This window comes from Gobio gobio (genome assembly GCF_949357685.1).
Source record: "Gobio gobio genome assembly, chromosome: 22".
Lineage (NCBI taxonomy): Eukaryota > Metazoa > Chordata > Actinopteri > Cypriniformes > Gobionidae > Gobio > Gobio gobio.
The window spans coordinates 22,323,496-22,350,815 of NC_137118.1; the positions used below are offsets into that span (position 1 = coordinate 22,323,496).

At 36.5% G+C, this 27,320-nt stretch overlaps 2 protein-coding genes across 4 annotated transcripts in view; one reads left to right on the forward strand and one right to left on the reverse strand.

Annotated features, from left to right (window-relative positions):
• il11ra (interleukin 11 receptor subunit alpha) overlaps positions 1–4,929 on the forward strand; it is a 54,982-nt gene extending 50,053 nt beyond the window's left edge. For both annotated transcript variants that reach the window (XM_079804547.1, XM_079804546.1), the window contains exons 10-12: positions 754–856; positions 969–1,048; positions 3,346–4,929. In XM_079804547.1, coding sequence (XP_079660673.1) covers positions 754–856; positions 969–1,047 — 182 coding nt within the window. In that variant the 3' untranslated portion in view covers position 1,048; positions 3,346–4,929. The remainder of the gene's footprint in view (positions 1–753; positions 857–968; positions 1,049–3,345) is intronic.
• Positions 4,930–16,754: 11,825 nt separating this feature from the next.
• On the reverse strand, positions 16,755–26,009 carry tmem267 (transmembrane protein 267). Of its 2 annotated transcripts, none has more exons than XM_079804557.1 (3): positions 25,942–26,009; positions 24,184–24,591; positions 16,755–17,973 (listed from the first exon to the last, which is right to left on the reverse strand). In XM_079804557.1, the coding sequence occupies exons 2-3, from the start codon at positions 24,553–24,555 to the stop codon at positions 17,638–17,640; spliced, it is 708 nt and encodes a 235-aa protein (XP_079660683.1). In that variant the 5' UTR covers positions 24,556–24,591; positions 25,942–26,009; the 3' UTR covers positions 16,755–17,637. The 2 variants fall into 2 exon arrangements, with proteins under 2 accessions (XP_079660683.1, XP_079660682.1); XM_079804556.1 differs by having other exon boundaries at positions 24,184–24,594.
• Positions 26,010–27,320: the final 1,311 nt, after the last annotated feature.

A 27,320-nucleotide genomic window follows, 5' to 3' on the forward strand; every position in this document is an offset into this window, starting at 1 on the left:
AACTGGAGCACAAAAGCTTTTGCTCACACAGGATGTTTTCATTTCTTGAGCGTTATATGCTAAAGATGGCAATATAATGTAGTTTATTGTTGTAGACACAAAAATCTATTCAAAAGAGGAAATGATTATTGTTGGTGTTATTATTATTAGTATTAATAATAATAAAACAAGTTTTTATGGTATTAGATGTACAAATGTTATACAAGGTAATATTTAACTGGTAAACATTTACCAGCAAATCAATAAACAACAATATTTATATAATTTTCTTTTTAATTATTTGTTTTTGTTTTTTCATTTTGTATTGTTTTGTTGTGTGTGACTGTTGTTTTTTTTGTTTTGTTTTATTTCATGTTTTGTGTTTTTATTTCTTTTGTGTCGTGTTTCATTTTATGTTTTTTATTTTGTTGTTTTATTGTTGTTGTTGTTTTGTGTGTTTGTTTTTGTTTTGTGCGTTTGTCTTGCGTGAAAACACAAAACAAAATAATTTTTGTTATTTTTTTCTGTTTCATTTTATGTTTTCTGTGTTGTGTTTTTAGTTTTATTTTTGGCTGTTTTGTTTAATTTTGTTATGTTTTATTTTATTTTGTGTGTTAGATTGTTTTTGTTGTGTGTGTTGTGTTTTTTGTTGTTTTTGTTGTTCTTTTCACGTTTTGTGCTTTTTGTTTTGGGCCTTTTTTGGGGGGGGGGGTATTATGTTGTACTTTGTTTTGTGTTTCGTTTATGTTTCATTTTGTTTTGTTTTTACCTTAGATTCATCATTATACCCAAACGGAAGCCTCGGTCTGTTGGTTTTGTTGGGGCTGTTTGCAGCATTCATGGTGGCTGTGTTATTAACTATCATCGTGCTTCTATGGTGAAAATTGTGCTACATTTACCTATATTTCATAACTAAATACATACAAATGGGTTGCAGCAATATGACAGAGACAATTTGTTAATTGATCTCTTAACTGTTCCTTTTATAGGATTAAGCAAAGGAAACAAGACAATGTGAAGAAGCAGGAACTGACTTCCATGGTGAGGATGAAGTCCATACCGATCTAAAGTAAGCTGGCGCAGACGTCTGTCTCCATTCTTACATTCCTTGCGTCTGCTGTTTTGGCGATTGGCCCATCTCGGTTTAAACAGTCTGGAAGAGACGGCATGCTCAACGATCCATTTATGGTTACTATGTTGATACTTGGAGTATATCATCAGTGTCCTTTCCTCCGTTTTTATTGCATAGAAAACAAACTCAGTCAAAAACGCAGACAACAAAACCAACTATACTATTTCTTAACTTTTCCTTAGCTTCAAGGAGGGCCAAATACACACCACAGTTTGGGAGTGATAACTACATATAAATGTGTGAGTGAATACCCTAATTTATAGTTTTGGGTGTTTACCGAATATAATAGTCACTCTTGAACACAGTGCTTGACATAGTTATAGCCAAATCAATGTTTTTGTATTTTGCGGCTATGAACAAGAAATAGCTTAACCCGATCATTTTGAGTAAGTAATATTAGTGACCTGGGATGTTTTATTGTAGGTAAATCACCGTCAACAAGGGCACTATGTGTTTGTTATTGCTGTTGAGCTGCTGCTTTTATATAGCTCTCTCTCTCTCTCTCTCTCTCTCTCTGCACTGTAGTTTAATGTGGTTTACAGATAGACCGCAGGACTGGTGCAAGAAACATCTGTGGAGACAGTAATTTACAAACAAGTCAAGACAAATACCTTTGATTCTGTATTTTTCTAGCATCACACCTCAAAAAAGAGACTCTTACATTTATAATACATCAATTCATGTCATATCAATGCTAAAAGCAGCTAAAGAGTTATTATATTAACATAGAGAATACATTGTAGAAATGGAGCGATCTGTTTGTTTGAGGTAGTAATATGGATCAGGGGGAGTAGCTCAGTGATTGGTCAAATCACATTGAACTGGATGTGATGATAGGAATTCCTATTTACATTAGAAGGATCTTACCATTTTTTTACAGAAATTGTTTTTGCTGGTGTTTTATGTGCAGAATAAGAGGCTACACAATTGCTATTATTGATTACAACAAAAACGTTGCTTATTAATAGTAGTGCAGGTGGTACATTATCCATTTACAGTAATAGCTAGTCAACTTTATATGAACTCTGAATGTTGTAAATAGTAATGCTAAAAACTGAAGAGTAAGTCATAAACAGCATCTTTTCACTTTGAACTTTTTATTCGTCTTTAGATCTAAATGTGTGACTCGAGTGGGAAAATGTGAAGACGCAAATGCGATGATGATTTATATGAGAAATGTCTGCTCTATATTAGCCTGTAATCTTCCAAACTCTCTCACATGGTGTAATGGTTAATACTTGAATGAAAATAACACTCTTGCATGTTTTACTCACTCTCATGTCATTCCAAATCTGCATGCTGTTATTTATTTATTTAATTTGTATGGTAAAAAAAAAAGACATGAGGGTGGATAAAGGAATTATGATTTTTTTAAGACGATATAAATTATCAGTCAAAGCAAATGCAAAATATACAACAAAATACTCTACCAATTAAAAGTTTGGGGTCGGTAAGATTTTTTTTAAAATAAGTCTCTTATATGTAAGCATGTTTCCGCCACAGAATAATGAATTAAAAAGTAATTTCCACTTTTTATCTCACAATTCTGACTTTTTCCTCAAATTTGCAAGTTTATATCTTGCAATTCTGAGAAAATAAAAATCAGGATTGTGGTATATAAATTTGCAATTTGTTTCTAGCAATTCAGACTTTTTTCCAGAATTGTGAGATATAAACTCGCAATTGCAAGAAAACATTATCAGACTAGAGTCAAAATTGTCTTTATTTATTTACATTTATTTTGTTTTGTTATTTTGTATTTAATTTAATTTAATTGTATTTCTTTTCTTTTTTTTATTATTTTATTTTGGAAATGAGCTTCCATAATCCTAAACTCATCAAGTCTGCATTTTTTTAAATCCAAAATACAGTAAAAACGGTGATATTGTGAAATATTGACCATTTAAAATAACTGTTTTTATTTGAATATATTTAAAACATTTATTTGAATATTCATTTTATTTATTTTCATCATACTCCAGTCTTCAGTGTCACGTGGTCCTTCAGAAATCATTCTAATATGATGATTTGATGCTCATTTATTTAAAATAGATTTTTCTTTCCTTAGCATTATAAAATATCTGTTACTTTTGATCAATTCAATAAATCCTTGCTGAATAAAAGAATTCATATCTTTCAAAATAAATAAATAAATAAAACTGACCTGAAACTTTTGCATTTTATCTGTTGTTCATCGAGCTCTAAAAGAGTTTAACTTTCTTGTTTACCTCTAGATTTGAGAAGTTGGCCGTCTCCAGTTCAGCCCTCATAGGGCATCAGTATAGGGAATCACCACCACTGCCACCGCAGCTGAACAGACTCCATTACCCACAATTCACCTCTCCTCTCAGCAGAGCAGATTCCCGTCAACTGTGAACATGTACAGTCTACAATGTAGCACAACGCAATGGAAAAACACAAGGATTTCTTTCTTTCTTCACTTTCTTCTGCTCACAGCAGATTCTTGGATGATGAAAAACATATTTTTGTATTATTCTTTCTTCCCGATTTTCCCCACTCTCCACTGGACTCCACTGGGGACACATGGAATGCTGTGAAAAGGCTTGGCTTTGTGCGCAGCATACGGGGCATTATGGAGAAAGTGGCTTCGTCAATGTTTCAGTCCTCGAACTCACTCGTCTGGCGAAAAAGACACTCTGTAACCTTTAGACAGCTGCTATCTTTGGAAGACAGAAAGGATGGACGCGGTGGTCTTTCATTGGAGACACAAAGATGGCTTTGTCTTTCTTCCTGCAAAATCGCTTCTCAAAAAAACTAAGTTCATGGCAGGTGGACACATCTGCAGTCGATTGTTTTCGTCTGGTTAGTTTCCAACCAGATGTGGCATCTTAAGCATCAAGTTCTCGGTAATAAAATGCATTTCATCATGAGTTCATGTCTTGAAAGTTTACGCCAGTAACGATTAGAAACTTTCTGTGAGCTGGTGTTCAATGCAATAAATGCATTTCATTTCTCCGACTTTTCTTCTATAAAAACAAATTGGCAATTTTATCTGCATCGAATCGAGACATGAATGTAAATCAGTCTTACGATGTCACGTATACACATTTGTAAGGCGATTAAAGCTGATTGTTTCTGTTGAAGCTAATAGATATTCACGATATTAAACTCTATTGAAGCTCGTCTATAAAGTTATATTGTTTGTTATACATGTATGCCGTTATTGTATAACTAATAATAGTTTCTACACAGCATACTGCTCTGTTGTACATTGCTCTCCAGTGACATAAAGCTCAATGCATGCGTTTATTTTGTAATTCTTTTAAAATATATGATTTGATTGAATTATAAGATTTTAGCATACGTATCCTTCCTATAGGTACAAACAAAAATTATTGTCCAAACAAAGTCATAAAATGGTTATTGTGTATGTATCAGTTACTATCTTCAAATGTTATCCTTGTGCAATTAAAAATAACTAGGGCAATTTTATACATTTTTGTTAAGATGTCACTGTGATCATTTCTTCTAATGCCGGGTTCAAACTACACGATATCACAATCTGTTGGATGAAGGGTGTTGTGGTGATTCATAGTCGGGACGCAAGAATCAATCGTTTCATCTCGTATAGTGTGTCATAGTGGACGACATTTACTATTCCCTACATTACTCCTCTAATATAGTCCACTTGAAGGAGTGAATGAAAACGAGTCCGTGAATTCGAACGCTGGAAGGGCTGCCGCTTTTGCATAGTTAATGCTTGCTGTTTAATAATCATTTGAAACTTATCAAACTGGCAGCTCCATGTATTCATTTATCTCGAACTCATGGAAACTACGTACAACCCTTACTTAAGCAATGAAAATGAATTTATACCTGTTTGATATAAAGCTGCGTTCACACCGAACGCGAATTGAGCGTCTGGAGCGAGTGATTTCCATGTTAAGTCAATGTAAACACGCGTTGACGTGTGTCTGGAGGTCCTGCGGCGTGATAGACGTGTTTAGCACGGCGCGTTGGACGTGATTTCGCCTCATTCGCGCGTCCAGTTCGCGTGAAAGAAGTGAATTGAGTGTCTTGCGCGATACACACAAGCAGTGTTGGGCACGTTACTTTAAAAAAGTAATTATAGTAGTTATAGTTACTAAAAGTAGTTATAGTTACTAGTTACTTCTTACAAATAGTAACTGAGTTACATCATTATAAAAGTAACTAATTACCAGGGAAAGTAACTTTTTTTTTTCTCAAATGTTCAAATATGTCAAATAACTTGGATGCCCCCAATATTAAATATGTTAAATTAATTAATTGTATAATTATTATTAAACATTGTACATGAATGTGCACTATTGTAATGTTGCTGTGGGGCAATGTGAGAGACACCTATCAAATTCAATACATTATTGTAAATATTATCAGTAGGCCTACTATAGTGTCAATTTTGTGTAAATATTATCAGTACTATACTACTCCTTTGGTAGTGGAGCTCACGTTATCACCTGGGTTTTTAGCCACTCATTTTGTGGCGGCATGTGATGATGTGAGGTGCTTCATTATATTAGAATTACTTGCCACCGACGTGGAGAGACTCTTTCTTCCTGAGCATAAGTTGCACGTTACATAAACATTCTTACCTTTCCCCTCAACGAGGGAAAAGTAGCGCTTAAACTTCCAGTTTGCGAAAGCGTGTGCGTGTGTGTGAACTCAACCTATCAACCTCAACCTTGTCTCCCACCCATTTTGAGTGGATTCAAAATGTTCAAGCGCCCAATACGCGATAGAAGCGAATTTGACACTCAATTCGCGTTGGGTGTGAACGCAGCTTTACACTGTACCCACATAGAGTGGTGTAGGTATGACGTCAGAACCTGGAAGTCTAATTCGCCGCTGGTTCCCTCAAGATTTTCCAATGGGGTTTCTCAATTCATGAGTCAAATAAAGCTTGTGGTAAACTATGGGTGTGTATAATTTACGCTGTATAACAAAACATCAGAGTATAGTCATGTTTTATTTACCACAGGCTTTATTTTACACATAAATCGTAATACCCCATAGGAAAGTTTTGAAGATTATGCTGCCTTCAAGTGCTATCGGAAATGTCCTACTTCCCACTTCCGAGGTCGTGATTACGAGCTCGTTGGAGTCAAATTTGAAATTGAGATGGCGTTCATGTCCAATTTTTTTAACTAGGAAACTAGTATTTGCGATAATTCCAATAGCACGTGAAGGCAGCATAAGCCTTCTGGGTTCTTACGTCATCCCTGAACCACTCTATTAGACCAGCGGTTTGTAAAATGGATTGATGGCTGATTCAGCTTTGGGCGCCATCTTCTGGTCAGATGCGGGAATTTATTCGAAGCATAATGGGTATTCTATAGCCGTTGTGTGTACATTTGTTATTGCGTTATGGGGTTGAATGAATGCACTCGATAATGTCCACTACGGTTTCAGACGACACTACAAATGGCTGCACTATTTACTAGTATCAACTAGTGCACTATTTAAGGGTATAGGGGGGGATTTTTGACACAGCCAAAGACTAGCATGTTTAATTTTGTTCGGTCCTCCACAACAGGTTCTGTCACATCTGTGACGTTGACCAATAGGAGCACAGAAGCTCTACCATACACAGCTTTCAAACATGGCGAAACGAAATAGACGTGTTAGCTTAATGCTAATTCCAGAACTCACATGGTTTCTGAAGCACCTCCACTATCGTTCGCCATATTATTATCTTTTTTCACTATGTCATGAGTAGTTACTCGAAGAAACTTGATAAAGGCTGGAGTATTTTTGCTAAACTGTAGCTCCATGAACCTTTTCTAAATTGCATAATTCCACCTAGCAACACCAATAGCATTAGTTGCTTCCCAAATGATGCACTATACACTAGGCACTTGTATTCAACCTTGTAGTGTATGACATTTATATGGTTATTTTGTCATTCAACATCAAAGTGTCCAACATTCCACAGTTCGTTTTGTCCATTAATTTAGCGCGCCATCCGGGTATTAAGGGCCCTTTTTCTTTTTGGAATTTTCAGTGTGAACACTCTACTCACACTATTTATACGCATAAGTATGCAAATTGGGACACACCTTTGTCTCTCTTTCATTTCGCCATGTTTGAAAGCTGTGTACGGTAGAGCTTCTGTGCTCCTATTGGTCAATGTCACAGATGTGACAGAACCTGTTGTGGAGGACCGAAAAAAATTAAACATGCTAATCTTTGGCTTTGTCTGAAATCGACCCCTATACCCTTAAATAGTGCACTATTTGAGGGGACAGCCATTTGTAGTGGTGTCCGAAACCATAGAGGACATTATCGAGTGCATTCATTCAATCCCGTAATGCACCACACTCTTTGTTTCCAGAAATCAGTCATTAGTTCCGTCTTCGCGATGACATCACTCACGTTAAAGACGGCTAGCGATGATTGGTCGGGAAGCAACGTCTAGTCTGACAGGTTTCTTGTACACGACGCAACGAGAATTTAGGAGTCAAAATTACATAATCTTACACAGTGACTATTGTAACAGGCAAAAATATTGTGTTGTCTGAACCCGGCATAAATATTGACTGAAGATGTTTGTCAGTTGTTGTTTTTTTTTGTACATTTCTTTATGCGTTTTGCACCATTTGCTTGTAACCTTTCCTTTTCCTTTTTTTGCCTGTTTCTGTTCCACCAGCAATATAATTTTTGTATTTTAGAGCAGCAGTATTTATACTGCAAGTGGTTTATGGGATCGGTGCTCTTATGATACTACCCTTTAACATAGATTTTGATTCTCCAACAGTGAATCACCTATGCATCATAAAACATTTTCTAATGCAAAAAAAATGTGTATATGTAAAGAAAGTGTTTGGTTTTCTCAGTCATTCATATTTGAGACTAGCCAATCTCTTGTTTTAACACTCATCCATCCCTCGCACTCTGTAACAAATCAGTCCCTCGCGGGTCAAAATGACCCGAAGGCCGAAAATTATAGTGAATTTTTTTTTTGGTCCAGAAAGCTTATATCATTACATCTTTAGAAAATTTTTGTCTTTTTTTTAGCATTTTTTTAATGCAATTTTTTTATTTTTTTTACCTTTTAATTTCTAGATTTTATCAATAAATAATATAATTTAAGCACAATCTTCACACAAAGTAATTTACATTCAATTTACATCCTTGCATTCCATTCATTCCTAAGAGGGTCAAATTGACCCGCGGGGGACTGAATTGTTACCTTTTTTTATTTCAACCACACAATCTACTTGGATCCATTTTTTTTTCTTCTTTTTTCTGTGTGTGTATGTGTGTGTGTGTGTGTGTGTTTGTGGTTCAAGTGTTGTCTTGGACCACTCAGATGAACACTCAATTTAAAAAAAAAAAATCACAAATTAATTTTGGGTCAAAATGACCCGAGGGACGGATGAGTATTTTAATTAAAAGTTTAGTCAGTCAAATATTCCTTCCTTCCCTGCTTTGGACAAAGTTGTCTTGCATGTTAAGAGTACATAGATGTGGTTGGTATGTTATTCTAGACTGAATTTTTTATTTGATTCATATTATGATTATCAGCATTAAGTAAAATCGGTGGTTCTCAACTGGTTTTGCTTCAGGACCCAGATTTTATATTTGACATCATGTGGCGCCCAATGCAGTACCAAACTGTTTGTCATACAAAGTCAACAAAAATTGTTAAAATCAAACATTGAAATGTATTAATATAACTATAATCTGCACAGGCCCAACGACACATGAAATATTAACATTTCTGTGCTCTCGGGAGCCATAAAAACGAGTCCCACAAATTATGTTTATCCTCATTGCAAATAAACCCATATTTAATGTAGTCTGGGTCATATTGGTTTTTCCCTCTAATTGAATGTCTAATTTTGCTAGTGTGCAGATGTTCACTAAAATACAAAATGATGGCAATCGATATGCACATGGTTTTGTTGGAGCTCATTTTTAGCATCCAGCATTGTTTGGGTCGTGACCAGTTGAGAACCACTTCAGTAAAGCATCTGAACACTGACGAAAATATCAGATTTCTGTTTATTTTTAGACCTCTATCGTATAACTCCATCTGTAAACTGACTCATTAACAGTGTGTTATTGGACTGGCGTGCGGTTATAGTCACTCCACACTGACCATCAAGTCTTGCATCAGAGAAATTCAACCTCGCGCTGAAGAGAACTGACGCACCATTCCAGAAAACCGAACCAAAGGAAACAAGCCGATCGATGAGAAATCATCTGTTCCTGGCAGTATCTTCAAGCAGGACAGGTTCTTGGAGAAAAATGTGTATATTTCCCGTTTGCTCTTTGCCTTTTGTATAATGTTGCATGCGTGGTGTCAAATCCAGATGTATTGGGGGGATGCGTATCATTGGACTACTGTTGCCTAGTAAAGAGGGAAAGGTGAACACAAAGGCGTCCACAGTAAATGTATAGTATATTTTTCTGTACAACATAAGCTGTTTTATTATTCCCCTGTTTATATTTTTGTGAAATAAAAGTGATTTTATCTGAAGAAAAGTGGCAGATCTTTTCACCGATACTGTCCGTTTGTTTCTAGAGGGAAATTCAGCAACTCGCTTCCAACCAATTTACAAATATTTAATCATGAAAATCAGGCAAGGGATTTAGTTGCTTGTTGAGTTTATACAGCAAAATTAGCCTACTGTTACTCAGCCAAGGTTTTGGTAATATAATATACCTCCAATATTTGAGTGTGGCGATTTGCTGTCTGTTGGGATTTACACGTTATTCTGACTTTAAATCATATAGTCCTAATATTTACATGTTCGTCTGATTCATTTATGCTGCATATTAAGGCCTTGATTATGGTGTTTTAAATACTGTCAATCGCTGCACCTTTTTAGTTTGGTCTGGCTGGCCAATGGAATAAAGCCAGTGTGATACGAACAAGACCATGATTGAATATATAAGTATTTTTGTGAAGGGGTTTGAGGGAATGTGAAACTCCTGTTAAAGTTCAATAAACAGTAAACACTAAAAAATGCTGGGTTAAAAACAACCCAAGTTGGGTTGAAAATGGACAAACCCAACAGCTGGGTTGTTTTAAGCAAACATTTAACCCAACCACTGGGTTAAAACAACCCAATCGCTGGGTTTGTCCATTTCCAACCCAACTTGGGTTGTTTTTGTAGTGTATTAACCGTATTAATCTAATCTCTGTTTTAGACGTCCCAGTCTGTTGTGGTAAGTCTACTCTGCTCTGATTGGTCAGATGCGCCAGTCTGTTGTGATTGGTCTACTCTGCTCTGATTGGTCAGATGGCCCAGGCTGTTGTGATTTGTCTACTCTGCTCTAATTGGTCAGAAGTCCCAGTCTGTTGTGATTGGTCTACTCTGCTCTGATTGGTCAGATGACCCAGCCTGTTGTGATTGGTCTACTCTGCTCTGATTGGTCAGAAGTCCCAGTCTGTTTTGATTGGTCTACTCTGCTCTGATTGGTCAGAAGTCCCAGTCTGTTGTGATTTGGTCTACTCTGCTCTGATTGGACAGATGACCCAGTCTGTTGTGATTTGGTCTTCTCTGCTCTGATTGGTCAGATGGCTCAGTCTGTTGTGATTTGTCTACTCTGCTCTAATTGGTCAGAAGTCCCAGTCTGTTGTGATTGGTCTACTCTGCTCTGATTGGTCAGAAGCCCAGTCTGTTGTGATTTGGTCTACTCTGCTCTGATTGGACAGATGACCCAGTATGTTGTGGTTGGTCTACTCTGCTCTGATTGGTCAGATGACCCAGTCTGTTGTGATTGGTCTACTCTGCTCTGATTGGTCAGATGGCCCAGTATGTTGTGGTTGGTCTACTCTGCTCTGATTGGTCAGATGACCCGGTCTGTTGTGGTTGGTCTACTCTGCTCTAATTGGTCAGATGACCCAGTCTGTTGTGATTTGTCTACTCTGCTCTAATTGGTCAGAAGTCCCAGTCTGTTGTGATTGGTCTACTCTGCTCTGATTGGTCAGATGGCTCAGTCTGTTGTGATTTGGTCTACTCTGCTCTGATTGGACAGATGACCCAGTCTGTTGTGATTTGGTCTTCTCTGCTCTGATTGGACAGATGACCCAGTCTGTTGTGATTGGTCTACTCTGCTCTGATTGGTCAGATGGCCCAGTATGTTGTGGTTGGTCTACTCTGCTCTGATTGGTCAGATGACCCGGTCGGTTGTGATTGGTCTACTCTGCTCTGATTGGTCAGATGACCCAGTCTGTTGTGATTGGTCTACTCTGCTCTGATTGGTCAGATGACCCAGTCTGTTGTGATTTATCTACTCTGCTCTGATTGGACAGATGACCCAGTCTGTTGTGATTGGTTTACTCTGCTCTGATTGGTCAGACGTCCCCGTCTGTTGTGATTTGTCTACAATGTGTGTTGGAAACCCAAACGCCTATTACCATATCTGAATTTCAGTTCTGGATCTTTCTCACAGTTTAATACACAGTGACCATGATACAAGTAACAATGTTGTCAGTTTTACTGTATCAATTCGAGCGCAAGTCCTCATCCTTTGGAAGTTCATGCAAAATGGATTCTCGACATGTTGGTAACACAAACCAAACTCTTCCAGTCTCAGCTACAACTAGTGTTTGAGGCACTAAAGTTGTTCGCAGGCAGCCAATGAAGAGGCTTTATGTGTTACAAACGTAGGTTCGTGTTGGAAGACTGAATTACTGACGACTCATTTTAGGCTGTTCAGAATCAGTATTTTTTTTTTTGGGAGACAATACCTCTATTTATCTGCACTTTGATCTTTGAAAATGTGCAGACCTTTTACATTCACAAACAACAATATGACACTATCTTAAAGGTAATATCTGAAAAGAAAAGAAAAACGTGTGGGGTTTGTGGACATGTTTAGATGCTATTGAAGTGTTTAACAATTTAGTAATTATTGTCCCTGGATAACATTTCAAACATTGTTATAACGTATAGGTTGAATAATAAGTGGAATAATTCAATATATATATTAATAGTTTATTGCCATTTGACATTCTTTACAGGGATAATTCACCCAAAAATTAAACTTCTTTCATCATTTACTCACGCTCATGTTGTTACGTTACACACACATACAAAAAAGATTTTGATTTCAATAATGTTTAACACTGAAAATATATTTGTGCTTCACAGAAAATCATACAGGTTTGGGGGTGTGAAGACAGAATTTTGCTCTCTGGATAAACTATCCCTTTAATAACATATTGGATGATGCATTACCATCATTCCTGTACATGCTGAACTCATCTCGAAATGTTACAATTTACCAGTAAACACTGTTTTTAAGTGTGGCATCTTTTCCAATCTTACCCTACTATTACCTTGACTTAACTTGACTGATTTGTAAATGAATGCCTGAGAAGAAAACTGCATTTTCAAGCATATCAGATGAAGCTTCATTAAAGGGTTCACCCCAAAATGAAAATTCTGTCATTGAATTTATTCACCCTCAAGATGTTCCAAACCTATATGGGTAACCAAACAGTTGATGGACCCCACTGACTTCCATAGTATTGTTTTTTCTCCAAAGCAAATGGGAAAACACATTGTCCACTTTATTGATTTATGCAACAAACTTGATTTCTTTGCTTTCAACAAATGTAATTCTGTTTTTGAACAAGATGAGCAAAGGGAGAGACTTGATATTGTTTAATGTTCAATTATGTTGGAATTATCAGAACATTTTTAAATTACACTGGGTTACCATTGTGGAGAAGAGTGGAGTATTTGCTTAGGCTGTGGACTGATACTGCACATTATTACTGATTTGCCCATAGAGCATTTCATGCTTCGCATTTAACATGCTAATTTGTGCTATAGCTAATAGTTTGGAAGCTGTAGTCTTGTAATGTAGTCGTGATGCAAAAATATAAGAAAAAGAATTAACTAATCCAATTAGGGAACCATATTTAAATAATTTATAGACTACTTAAGATACTTAAAACATACCCCATTCTATGATTTTTAAATTACGTCAACAAATTATGTTTGCTTAACTTAATTGACCTGCGTGGAACCGATGTACAAGATTAAATCATGTAAATCCAACACTTTTTCTTCAAGAATATGGGTAACCAAACAGTTGATGGACCCTTATTGCCTTCCATGGTATACTGGGTCAAAATATCTTCTTTTGTGTTCAGCAAAATAAATAAATAATTCATACAGATTTGGAACAACTTGAGAGTGAGTAAATAATGACAGAATTTTCATTTTTGGGTGAACTAACCTTTAACCCTCTATGGTACGGTGTTGCCTCCAGGCAAAATAGTCTATTTTAATTTATTTTTAATAAAAATGAAACACATTTATTGGTCAAACCTATCTCAGGGGAGAATAACTCAAATACTTATCAATGAAAGTGCAAAAAAAGTGGTCACATGACCCACAGGGGTTCATTTTGTGGCTTGGAGCACATTTGCACAGGTCACATGGCACCATATTTTCTCCAATAAAAAGAGAATTTTTCAGTCATTTGCGTCCAGTTAATCACCCACAAAAAAGAAATAAAATATGAGTCACCTTCAAAGTGAAGTATTTTCAAGAACTTAACATTATATATCAAATGTTTTAGAGTAAATAAAACACAACTGTGTGTGTTGCCTCAAGGCAACATTGTACCATAATGGAATCAAATAAGGCCATACCAGACATACTAGGTTGTATACAAATGTATGATATTGGTAAGGAAAATGTTTTTTTTTTTTCATTTTTGCATGATGATGTAATGCCCTACCAAAAATGGTAATTCACATACTATAACTGCACATGAGCTGCTATAGATTTTCTATTTTAAAAAGGGATAAAACACAACTGCCAGTTGATGAGGTGTACTGTGAATCCGGCAGGGAGAGAGTGAAGATGGAAATGAGGATGAAGATGGATATGATAACTTGATGATTTAGTAATGCTCGTGTTCCACATACAATATTGCCTGAAAGTAACAGCTGAATTTGAAATTTTACTTTTTATTAAATATGAAATTTGTAATACATTAAAAACTGGGTAAATGTGTTTGTTCAAGTGTCTGAATAAATATATTTCTTTTTTCTACATGAAAATGTTCAATTTGTCCAGTGGTACAATGTTGCCTCAACTTTTAAAATATAAATGAATAAAACAATTATAAATAATAATTTGTGTGTGTGTGTGTGCGTGCGTGCGTATTATAGTGTGCCATTTTAAGCACGAAAAACCACAAAATTGTTTTCCCCTCATTTATATCATATTGCGTACCATAAATAAATAATTCATACAGGTTTGGAACAACTTGAGGGTGAGTAAACAATGACAGAATTTTAAATTTTGGGTGAACTATCCCTTAAAGCTGTTCAAAACCAAAGGCTTCATAAGCAACAAATAAAGACAGAAACCAATTATAACAGAAGGGTGCATATGCACCTTTAGTGTGACTGGTGACAATTTTCTGAAATAAATAATGCTCAGTCATTTCTTGACAATGTATCAACACCACATTGACCTCAAATAAGTGCTAAAAAAGCATATAAATAAATTATTTACACCAATTATGCATAGTTAACACAACAAAAAAACAACAGAAAATTAATATAAAAAGGAACAAAAAACATTGTATGGAGTTGATCTATAGCTCCCTCTGCAGGGTTGAAAAGGCCTTGACAAACTTATTTAAGCAGTCGAACCAAAAATTTCACTTAAAACATGGTTTCCCTTAATACCATAATGAACAAATGTGCAATACTATCACTACTTATCAAAATAAGCATATCAGTACACAAGTTTCCACTGCTGTAACTTAAAGCCAATCACCTGTTTTGACAACAATAATTAATGCGTTTCCTGATCCATTTAAATTAACTCAGCATTTGACACACCCACACAGAAAAAATGCAGCCATTTTATATACACCACCAGTCAAAAGTTTGAACACACATTATCAAAATATATACACTTACAGCTGTATAAATAAATATACCTAAAACTTTACCAAAAAATTATTAGAATTATTAGAAAAATAATGCACACCCGAAGTGTAACGGCCAGTCCGCACCTTGGATGTGCATTATTTTTTCTAATAATTCAACGGCCCGTCGTCAATTATTCATTACTTAAAATATTTTAAATCTTGATGTTCCATGATGAAAATTGCAAATACAAACTGTGTCCATTTATGCATTTCTTGACCAAAAATAAATTAATTAATTAATTAAAAGTTTGATATTAGGTGCAGTGAATGTAGACATTTTTTCAAAAGTTTTGGGCACAACATTGAAAATATTAAGAACGAACTTTAATAAAAAAAAAAACCTTTTGAGTGGTTGTATACACAATGCCAACTGCGACTGCACTGTAGCCTACTCTAAACGCCATTGAATAATGTCGGATTTATAAACTGATCTGGAAAAAAGCCAAGATGAGCATTTAGTCCAAGATCTATATAGCTTTCAGGAATAGGGTTGCACTTCACATCAATTTTAAAGTATTAAAACAACTATGTTGGCACACAACTGAATAAAAACAAAACGAACTGGGAGGTTAATTCATTTCCAAGAAGCAGAATTGAAGTTTGTATACAAAGACAGTTAAGAACAGTTCTAATTGAATCATTTCAAAGTTCTAAGTGGCTCGGAAATAAAGCCCAAGTCGGCAAGTATTTACAGTTATTTCAAAGCCTGTGGCTAAAAAGGCAGCAATAATCTTCTGCAACAACAGAAAGCATTTCTGTACCGTTTTAAAAGATCCAAGTTTTCCATGTTAAACTCGGTCTACCAGTGTTTTTTCTGACACTAGAGAGAACCACATCCTTCAAGTACGCCTACGCTGACCTTCAACTGCAAACACACAACACAGAATCACCTCGCACAAGCACAAAGACCATCAACAGACACATCCATTCTCAATGCCTATTCCTGGACGCATGACACATCATGAGTCGCGGTATGAATCCAGCCTTGTGTCTGTGGTTCCTTTGGAAAAGTAATGCAATAAAATGGCATTATTTGAATGGAGAAGTCTCTACCGCTAAGCTAACTATGACAACACAATGCTGAAGCTTTCAAATAAGGTTTATATGGGTGCTTTCAGACCATCTACACTAGCGCTGGGCGACAACATCGAAAATTCACAACGATTTTGCTGACAATATAAATTAGCGCACTAGATTTAAAAGCTTTATTTAGCCGTTTAAGTCACTTCCCAATCCTTCTCATTAGCATTAATAATATTACAACTTTTAATATTAGTACCAGCAACGGCGAGCAGTAACGTTCCGTGAATTTTTTATGGGCAAAATCTAGTCATTTCAAGTAAGTGATTGTGTTCAAGTTGGTCACACGGATTTGTTGCATTGTCCAACAGAAAGCTGCTTATTTTGAAAGTGCTTTTTTTTGCCCATTTCGACTAAATTCTCTCTAATGTAACCTTTTAAGTTAAAGTGAATTGATTCAAAACTTTAAATCAGCAGTTTGTTTGCATCATCACTCACTGACGCCTTTGTGTAGCGTCCTAATATATGTAGGTAGCCTAAATGTTGTATTACTCTATTGTTATATTGGTACAAATAAATCAATTATTAAATATTGGCCATCATTAAATATTACCTACTCAACAACTATTAGAAGATCAGAACAAAGGCAGAGCAAACATAGAAATTATTCTTTCAAAATAGTCCTTTTTGACCATTTTTTTTTATATGTGGCCCTGGACCACAAAACCAGTCATACGGGCCAATTTTTTGAAATTGAAATTTATACATCATATGAAATCTGAATATATAAGCTTCCCATTAATGTATGGTTTGTTATGATAGGACAATATTTGGATATAACTATTTGAAAATCTGGAATCTGAGGGTGCAACAAGAAAATCGGCTTTAAAGTTGTCCAAATGAAGTCCTTCGCAGCGCATATTGCTAATAATCATAATATGTTGATATATTTACGGTAGAAAATTTACAAAATATCTTCATGGAACATGATCTTTACTTAATATCCTAATGATTTTTGAAAAACGATAATTTTGACCCATACAATGCATTGTTGGCTATTGCCACAAATATACACGTGCGACTTATGACTGGCTTTGTGGTCCAGGGACACATAAAAAATAAAAATAAAAACATCAGAGTATGTGTGTGTATACCTGTATATATATATAAACTGAAATTATTTTTTTATACTAATTGGTAATTGGTCAAATATTATATATATATAATTGCACAAATTCTTAAATGTTACTTCTCTATTTGCTCTGAAATAGATTTTTATATGAAATATTGTAGCCTAAAAATGCTGCAAAATAGATCTAGATTTCATCATCGCCCAACACTAATCTACACCATACATATTAAAATATTCACAGTCTTCACAGTCAATACAACCTGATTTCACACTGATACCTGAACGACTACAGTAGTTAAAAGTATCAAACAGACTGGAAATCTCTGAAGGAAAAAGGACAATTATTGTTGGAATGGTAATGATGCAGAGAAGAGCTAATGGAAATATTTCAAGTGACATTTTTGTGCTGGGAAAAATAAATAATAAAAAGAACATCCACAATTAAGACAGTGTATCAGACGTCTATGGCGACTCCGTGTTTGGTGGAGATCATGTCTCTAGTGCCGGTCAGATACATGAGCACAGAGCACAGGTGAGGGAGGGTGGCTGTGATGGTGACGTACAGCCAATAGGAGATGGGCGCCGTGTTGCCAAACGGACACACCCAGAGACCGTGGCGAACGCCGTCGCGGATGTGGTGCGACGTCAGCGAGATGAACAGCATCCAGGGCAGGGAGCACCAGGAGTCTTTGAGCCGACAGGCCCACATGAGGAGGCGCAGAGAGAAGCACAGCACTGGGATCAGGCTGGAGCAGTGCAGCGGAGGCCTGTGCGGCAGATTCACAGCATCCTGGTAGAAAGGACGAACACAAACTTAGGATCTGGATAAAGGGGCATGTTTCAGCACTTGCAGTGAGAATGTAGCTAAAGTTTCCAGTTACTGATGTCACTGTAGAAACGGTCGTCAAACATGATGATTTTTTCCAGTGAGCAAAAGTGATTAAACAAGTAAAATCCAGATGCACATTTATTTAATAACTGAAATTTAAATATATTAAAACATCTATGATATAGAATATATATAAAAAAATGTAAATGCTAAACAAAATAACGCACCTTCATGTCTTTCTGTCCCAGCTATGCAACTACCACTTTGACACTACCGCATTTATGAAAAGTTAATAAATAAATCGTAAAATGAATCCCAATGAATTGAGTGGTTTAGTCCAAATTTTCAGAAGTGATCACTTTATAACTGATTCAATTTACTCTTCTATTCACACAAACATTGATCAACGAACATAAACAGAAGCTCAACTGAACCCGTTTGATGCACGAGAACAAACCTGACTGGTTGTTGCGGAAGCTCAACGTGCTGTGTAACACGAGAATTAACCTCATTGGGATCTTGCAGAAGCTCAAATCTGTGCTACGCAACACGAGAATGAACCTCATTGGTTCTTGCGGAAGCTCAAACGTGCTACGTAACACGAGAATGAACCTCATTCGTTCTTGCGGAAGCTCAAACATGCCGCACAACACGAGAATGAACCTCAATGGTTCTTGCTGAAGCTCAAACGTGCCGCGTAACACGATAATGAACCTCATTGGTTCTTGAGGAAGCTCAAACGTGCCGCGTAACACGATAATGAACCTCATTGGCTCTTGAGGAAGCTCAAACGTGCTGCGTAACACACGAGAATGAACCTCATTGGTTCTTGAGGAATCTCAAACGTGCTGCGTAACACACGAGAATGAACCTCATCGGTTCTTGAGGAAGCTCAAACATTGCTGCGAAACATAAGAATGAACCTCATCGGTTCTTGCGGAAGCTCAAATGTGCCGCGTAACACGAGAATAAACCTCATTGGTTCTTGCGGAAGCTCAAATGTGCCGCGTAACACGAAAATGTACCTCATTGGTTCTTGCAGAAGCTCAAACGTGCTGCGTAACACGAGAATGAACCTCATTGGTTCTTGCAGAAGCTCAAACGTGGGGTGTAACACATAAGAATGAACCTCATTGGTTCTTGCGGAAGCTCAAATGTGCTGCGTAACACGAGAATGAACCTCATTGGTTCTTGCAGAAGCTCAAACGTGCTGCGTAACACATAAGAATGAACCTCATTGGTTCTTGCAGAAGCTCAAACGTGTTGCGTAACACGAGAATGAACCTCATTGGTTCTTGCAGAAGCTTAAACGTGCTGCGTAACACAAGAATGAACCTCATTGGTTCTTGCCGAAGCTTAAATGTGCCACGTAACACGAGAATGAACCTCATTGGTTCTTGCGGAAGCTCAAACGTGCTGCGTAACACGAGAATGAACCTCATTGGTTCTTGCAGAAGCTCAAACGTGCTGCGTAACACGAGAATGAACCTCATTCGTTCTTGCAGAAGCTCAAACGTGCTGCGTAACACACGAGAATGAACCTCATTGGTTCTTGCGGAAGCTCAAACGTTCTGCGTAACACAAGAATGAACCTCATTGGTTCTTGCGGAAGCTCAAATGTGCCGCGTAACACGAGAATGAACCTCATTGGTTCTCGCAAATCAAGCGAACATGCTTGAGCTTCTGTTTACCACAACAGGTGTGCGAGTTGATGAGTTTTTATGTGAATAAAAACCTAAATTCAATCCGTTCATCATATAAAGCGATTTTGACTTTCAGAAAAGTTGGAGTAAACCGCTCAATTCATATGAATTAATTTTACAATCTCTTTATGGGCTTTTTGAAGCATCATGGTAGTTGCGTTGCTGTCAATGGAGGAACAGAAAGCTCTCAGACTTCATTAAAAAGATCTTCATTTGTTTTCTGAAGATGAACGAAAGTCTTACGGGTTTGGAACAAAATGAGGGTGAGTAATTAATGACAGAATTTTCATTTTTGGGTGAACTATCCGTTTAAGGGTGCTCACGTGCCTGCTCAAAGCCAAGGTCAGTGTAAATACACAATGCCACTTAAAAGCCAGACTAAAACATGCCTGCACTGACCCACTTCAGCCCCTAGTATGAAAGCATACAGTTGGATTTGAACTAAGTATACAGTACATTTATGGTCCCATTAAAACCTTAAACAGTCTATGCAAAGTCACCTAAAGACCACTACAGAAATGCTTCTGTGCCATCTTTTCGGTATAAATTTGTCATAAATTTATAAACTTATGTTTTATAATAACAATTATATAAAAGACTCAGAGGTTGCCGTTTTGAATCCTTCTAAACTCACTAAATCCATTAGAAGCGTTGCTGAATCAAATAAAAAATAAAAAATGTTAATGTTCCGAAATAGAAAGTAAGTCATGGTTTGGAACAACATGAGGTTGAGAAATGAATGACAGAATTTTACAAACCCTTTAAGGAGGGCCACTGTCCTGCAGAGTTTAGCTCCAACCTTGATCAAACTCATCTACCTGTGATTTTCTAGTGATCCTGTATACCTTGATTAGCTTGCTCAGGTGTGTTTGATCAGGGTTGGAGCTAAACTCTGTAGGACAGTGGCCCTACAGGGTCAAGTTTGAGGAACCCTGCTTTAACGTCAATTAATCTGAAATCCATGCAGTGATATACTGATTAATGATAAAAGGTAGTTTTTTTTTTTACTAATACATATTAAAATTCAAATATCAACTGCACAAAGAAAGAAACAAATGCCTGCCATTAATATCACTCTCCTATTTTAGCCAACTAACCGGTCTGTTTGTTATATGTGAGGCTTGAGGAGTATTGATCACCTCTCAGTGAATGAGTAGTCAGCCTATTGATTGAGTCTATATTTAGATGCTGCCGTCTCATAGACAGAGTTTGATAACAAAACTTTATGAGATGCTGGTAAAACTAAATCTATTCACAAATGTTTCATTTTGAATGATTTGTATACCTTTCTATGCATTTTTGGAAGTCAGACTCGAACTTGAAATAATCCTTTCCCATCATCAATCATTTATAGTTTACATCCTATAGATGCGGTCACATTAACAAATATTCTGGCGAAAATCCACAGGCAAAAAAGTCCATTGTCAATACATATAAAGCGCAACTCTCACAGATGTCACTTTCAAACCAACCAGCTTTCTCTTGGTCATCATGGCAAAACTGCCAATGCTATTGGATTTCACCTGTGAAAACCGCTGAACAACGATAAATGTGACTGCACCATATAAATGAAGAGAAACCCAAGTTCATGTTAAAAGCTTGTAAGCAGAGTCTAAAAATTAACTTTAAATTAACACGAGAGACAAATGAGAATAGAAACTGGCAGGATAAATAACACACACTGGTTACTTTCTAATAAGCCATAATTTGATACGATTTAAATCTAATTGTAAAGATTACAGTCTGATCCCTGTTAATGTAGGCGACATGTACACAGACATGGTTCAGAGACATTAAAACCGTCTAAAGAAAACGGTGTTGTCTACAGTGAAAAAAAAATATCTATGGTAAATTTTTCCCTTCTTCATAACTCTATGATGCAACATGGTTGTTAAAAATTCCCTATTTTATACCACTGTTAGTCACAAAAATATAGATCAACAAAAATCAACACTTGACTGCACATTATATATTAATGAATAAAGCAGCTACATTTCTAGGCAAACCTTAAACCGATCATGGTTGGCTAATCAATTATATAACTTACCAGAATAATTGTTTATTCCAATTATGATTATTATTAATAACAAGGCTTGACGCTTACTTTTTCCCCAGGGATCACATGCTGATGAAATATTTAGGAACGGATTAAAAGAAAACTTTAGTGGCACAATAAAAATGTATCAGTTGGCCTAATGTGTTTTTCCTTAATAATGGGATAGAAAGAGAAATGTACAAGCGTTTACTCCAAAATGTACAGCGCTCATATTTATAATGAAATCATAATCTTTTGAAGTTTAAGGGCCCTATTTTAACGATCTGAAACGCAAGTGTCAAAGCGCGAAGCGCAAGTAACTTTGTGGGCGGGTCTCGGCGCTGTTGCTATTTTCCCGGCGGGATAAATGGCTCTTGCGCCCGGCGCAAATCTAAAATGGGTTGGTCTGAAGTAGCTTCATTATTCATAGGTGTGGTTTGGGCGTAACGTGAATAAACCAATCCGAGCGTCATCCAACATTCCCTTTAAAAGCAGGTGCGCAAGTTCCATTATGGATTGCTATTATTATGGCGTATTTACCAGGCGCACGCCAGGAGCGGTTCACAGCCGAGGAGACTGATGTTCTTGTAAGAGCAGTGAAAGACAGAGAAGTGAAGTTGTAATGTTGTACATTATGGTAAAGGTGATTTCACAGTCTTTTTTTTTTTTCAGTCTTTCAGTTTTTTCAGTTTTTCAGTCGATTTTTTTTCCTGGTTCTTGACGGACAAACCAATTTGTCAGATGTCCTTATATACATATATGTCTTGCCACTATTGGGCAAACAGGTCTTATCCTTAATTATTACAATTAGCCTGAATAATTTGTAAGCTAGATGTATGCCTATTTTTTCACATCTTCGTGGCACACCACAATGATTTCCGTCATCTCATGTGTTAATATTTTTTTAGTGTAACAATTTATGATTTGCAAAAATAACTGTTGCATCTGTGTAGCTTACATGAGCAAAGTGTATGCGCGTTGTGCACGCTATACATTATGGTCAAGCATGCGCCCTTAAAATAGCATAATGAACAACGCGCAACGCGCCACTGACTTTAGACTAGGTTTTTTCTGGTCAGTGGCGCAATTGTTTAATGGAACAGCAAAATAGCACCAGGGATTGTTTGCGCCGGAACACGCCTCCTTTTTTGCGCTGAACCGCCCAGGGAGCGCAAGTGCATTCACTAGTTTAGCGACGTGCTTCTGTGGAGTGAAAAGCGCGCTTTGCGCGGGTGCAAAATAGGAATGACACATGCGTCGGTGTACAAAGTCAATTGCGCTGGGTGCAAGATAGGGCCCTAATAATCATTTAGGCTGTATCACGATTCCTGTTTTTCCAACCCCAAATTTAAGACCTCTTAAAATAATAATGAAGACCATTTAAGATAGACTTAAATTTAATTTTTTTTATTTTTTTTTATTAAGGACTTACACACGATTCTAAATACATTTTACAGCTTGCACAAAACAATTTTTAGTCAAAACCCTGAATAATAAATGTAACTATAAAAGCTTTAGATTTTTTTTTTTTTGCATGACATTGGCATTTTTCAGAACAATTAAGAATGTCCAGATTTAAATACATATTTAAATATGGCGCATTGTACTTTGTAGGGCTGGCCGGTATGGTGATATTGTTGCCACGGTATAAATTGTCTATCATTCTAAATTTTGCTATATTGCTGCATGTAAATATAAAGCACTATTGACATTTCAGAGTGATGAAGTGCATGAATGAGAATATAAAGAGTGTAAGCGCGTGTACAGAAAGCTGCATCTCTCAGCATGTGATGTAATTCAGTTTTCTTTCACGTCTTTTTGTGGTTAAATGGTTGAATACACAAGCAATTGCGTCAAAAGCCCATCGTATGGAGTAGTCATGTAAACACAGCCGGTTATGTCTCAAGTGAAAGTAAACAGTTGGGTGCAAACTGGATGTGTATCAGTATAATGGATCTGTGCATTTGGTCTTAAAGTGACAACAGCCTAATATACCCACCTTTCATTAATGTTAATTAAAAAAAAAAAGAGAGAGGAAATAACTTACTGCCCTTGCCTTTTTTTAGCAGTAAGAATACATTTATATTTAATTCATACAGTGAAGACCATGCAATATTTAATGTTTTACATTCGATTCAATTTCTGTACTAATTCTAACTAAATTAAACCTATTATACATGACAAACTTCTTTAATTCATCCTATGATTCATATTTTTGTTATATTGTTTTTGTCCTATTGTTTGTAATTAGCTTTTTGTCTTTTTTAAAATAACTATATTGTGATAACAGTTTTGATGTGCTGAAATAAAAGGCGACAGTTCTCTTGAGGTTAACCTCAATATTTAGGAATCATTTGTTTCAGTACAAAAAAAGTGAAAAAAAAAAATAGAATACATTTTTAGATGCTAATAAAAGACATAAATAGGTCTCACTTTGAGCGACAATGATCCAGCCAAGTAGAAGTGGTCCAGGTCAATGACAGAGGCCAGAAACCCAGCCAAGACGACTTCATAGAAGTCACTTTTCTTCCTCAACCCAATCACGATGGCCCAGGACCAGAGTCCAATGATGCCATGGACGGCATTATCAAAGACAGCCCTGAGCCACAGATGGTGTTGGATGAAAGGGAGCGTCAGAAAGTGGTCAGCGAGGAAGCAGAAAGCACCCAGGCCTGTGCTGGCTAACAGAGAGGCAGTGCTGAAGGTCTGGAGCAGGGCCTGAGCTTTCTCAGTCTCCACGGCCAGGTTCAGAGGCACAGACATGCCCAAAGATGAGGAATCCAGCTTTGAGTAAAAGCCCCTCATCGCTGGCCTCTTCCATGGAGGGGTCAGAAACCTGATCTGCTGGAAGACACAAGCACACACAAATTAAAGCTTGCACCCTTGCTAATGTGAGATTTTTTTTAAAGTTATGATGATCTAAAAGTTCTGACTAAGAGAAGATGAGAGACATGGTGCTATTTCAGTTTTTCCTCTAAAATAATAGATAATTTCCTCCTCTAATAGTAATCAATTACTGTTTTAAATGTAAATAATCTAATATTAATTATTAGGGGTGTAACAATACCCTTATGTCTCGATTTGATACAAACACGATACAATATTGTTGCAATACTCCAAGACATATGGTAAAAGGTTAACAAAAAATGTACTGTTGATTAAAATGTTAAATTTGGTATTACATTAGGGGTAAAAATTAATAGGCTTGGACTTGGTGCTGGTTACCAAATGCACAGGACAATGGTGATGTCAGAATAAAAATATTCATGAATAGAAAATACTGAATTATTTTAGACAAATATGCTTGAACTCTGTCGCTGACTAGATATATTTAAAATAATGAAGACACGAAGACATATGGCATTATCAGGACACACAAATATTCCCCCATTGCATTATTATACATTATATGGTAGTTTAATGTAGTACTGACACTAAAACTCTGTAAACTTGTCACTATCCACGATAAATAGTGTTGCATTTTTGTATTGCTATATATTGTGACACAACATATTGTTACCCCCCTATTAATCACATATAACAAATAATATTCCAATAGACAAACTGTCACCATCAACAGTTTGTCCAGAACTGGTTTAAATCCTCCATTATCCTGTGAATCATGACCACATGATCTTTTCATGACAATAGCATCGTCAATAAAGGCATGAAGTGAACAGATCAAACATTTGTAAGAATATTAATAGCTGATATATACACACATGTATGCATGTTTGTTATGTAATGCATGCACAGTATGTGTGCGTGTGTGTGTGTGTGTGTGTGTATACACACACACTTTACATTTCACTGAAAAAAGAAAGACAGTACACGCATACATTTAATTTAATTAAAGTATAATGTCATTAAGGTTGTCGAGATATGTCGCGTAATATTTTTAAGTCTCGCAAAACTGCACCACAATGTTGCCTTCACATTTAAATGAATAAAAAGATCAGCACTGTAATATGATAGCTTTGCCAAGCGAGGTTTATTTTTATTTTTTTAAATTAGCATTAGCTTTGCTGCTAACTAGCTCATCAGCTAATCCACTGCTCAAGGAAAGTGACAACCTTTATTAGCCAAAATAACAACAGTCACATAAAACCTAAACAGGCACTGTTCTCCTAAAGCTACGGATAACACGAAAACACCCGACATAGTGTATATTAACACATGCCGTTTCCTCACCTCATTTCATTCAGCTCACCGGTTTGACGGACTGTTTGTTCTTTTAGTGATGTTTGATTCGTGATCGCGAATCACTGAATCGGTTCCTTTGAATTAAAAAGCGAGTCGAACTGGAATGAGACCAACACGAGTGAGGAGGAGGACCTAAACATGCTGTTTCATCCCAGTTCTACTACTCATAGTATGCCCTCAACGTATGCAGGCCACTTTTTTGTGAAGAAAAAGTAGATAACAGTACTTAAACCAAGGACGAGGGAAACCTTGCAAAAACAATATTTTTCTTTACTACGTAGGCCTATAGCACCACTTTTGCACTTTCTCATACATGTCTCACTCTCTCCTTTGCAAGCACTCTTAGGCCTGGTTTTTGCAAACAGGGTTTAGATTAAGCCAGAATTAGGCAGTAGTTCAATTAGGGCTTTTAAGGAGCTTTTATAAACGTGCCTTAGAAAAAACAACAACATTATAGGTGTTCACTTATGTTCACTATTTAAAGCACTTAACATCTCAGACCTGATTAAATGGTCAGACATGCCCTGACTGCTGAAAATGTTATGAAACTGCGTTTCTGTTCAGGTTTAAAGTCCTCATGAAATCAAAAACGATCTTATTTACTTTGTTAGCACACATTACAGGTCTTAGGGTAAACAATTAATCTGTGCAAGTTAATACACAGAAATTTTTTTTTTTGCTGTGGTAATTTTTAATCAAAATCTGAAAAGTAACTTCCGGTCTGGAATGGTGTTCCCTTTCTGATGACTTCAGTTTGATGGCTTGGGTTTGAATATCCTTAACCACTCCCCTCCAACCGTTATAGTCTGCTATGAGCGAGAGATGGAGAAGAGGAGCGCTGAAGTAAAACCCTGCCCTCTATTCAATATTTAGTTTCACTTGGAAATACGTCACACAACACTGAAATAAAATCAGTAGCAACTTCCGGTTTACTGGGACTTTAAATTAAATAATATGAATTCTCCACAAATAATTACAAATCATTTTTGTTAATTATTTGCCGTTTAAGCAAAATTTATGTCGTTCCTCTCAATAGAGTGGCGCATGTATGCCATCACTTTGCAGGCCAACACGGAGCATTTTAGCACTTCCGGTTCCCTCATACCGAAGTCAATGGGTTTTTTGAATGGGATTTTGTTTAAATGGCTGAAATAAGGTCTGTGGTGAAAAACAAGCTCAATATACTTTCACATATTTTTTTTATGCTGCTACGTATCTTGAAAAAGGCGGTTGCTAACAAGTGGCTAAATGGGAACAGACGGAGGCTGTCAAGGAGATTAAACATCATCACAGAGAGCAGGTAAGCTCAGTCTGCTTTTACAAATATTATGCTCATAATTGTGCTCTTATGAACTATTCTAACTCAA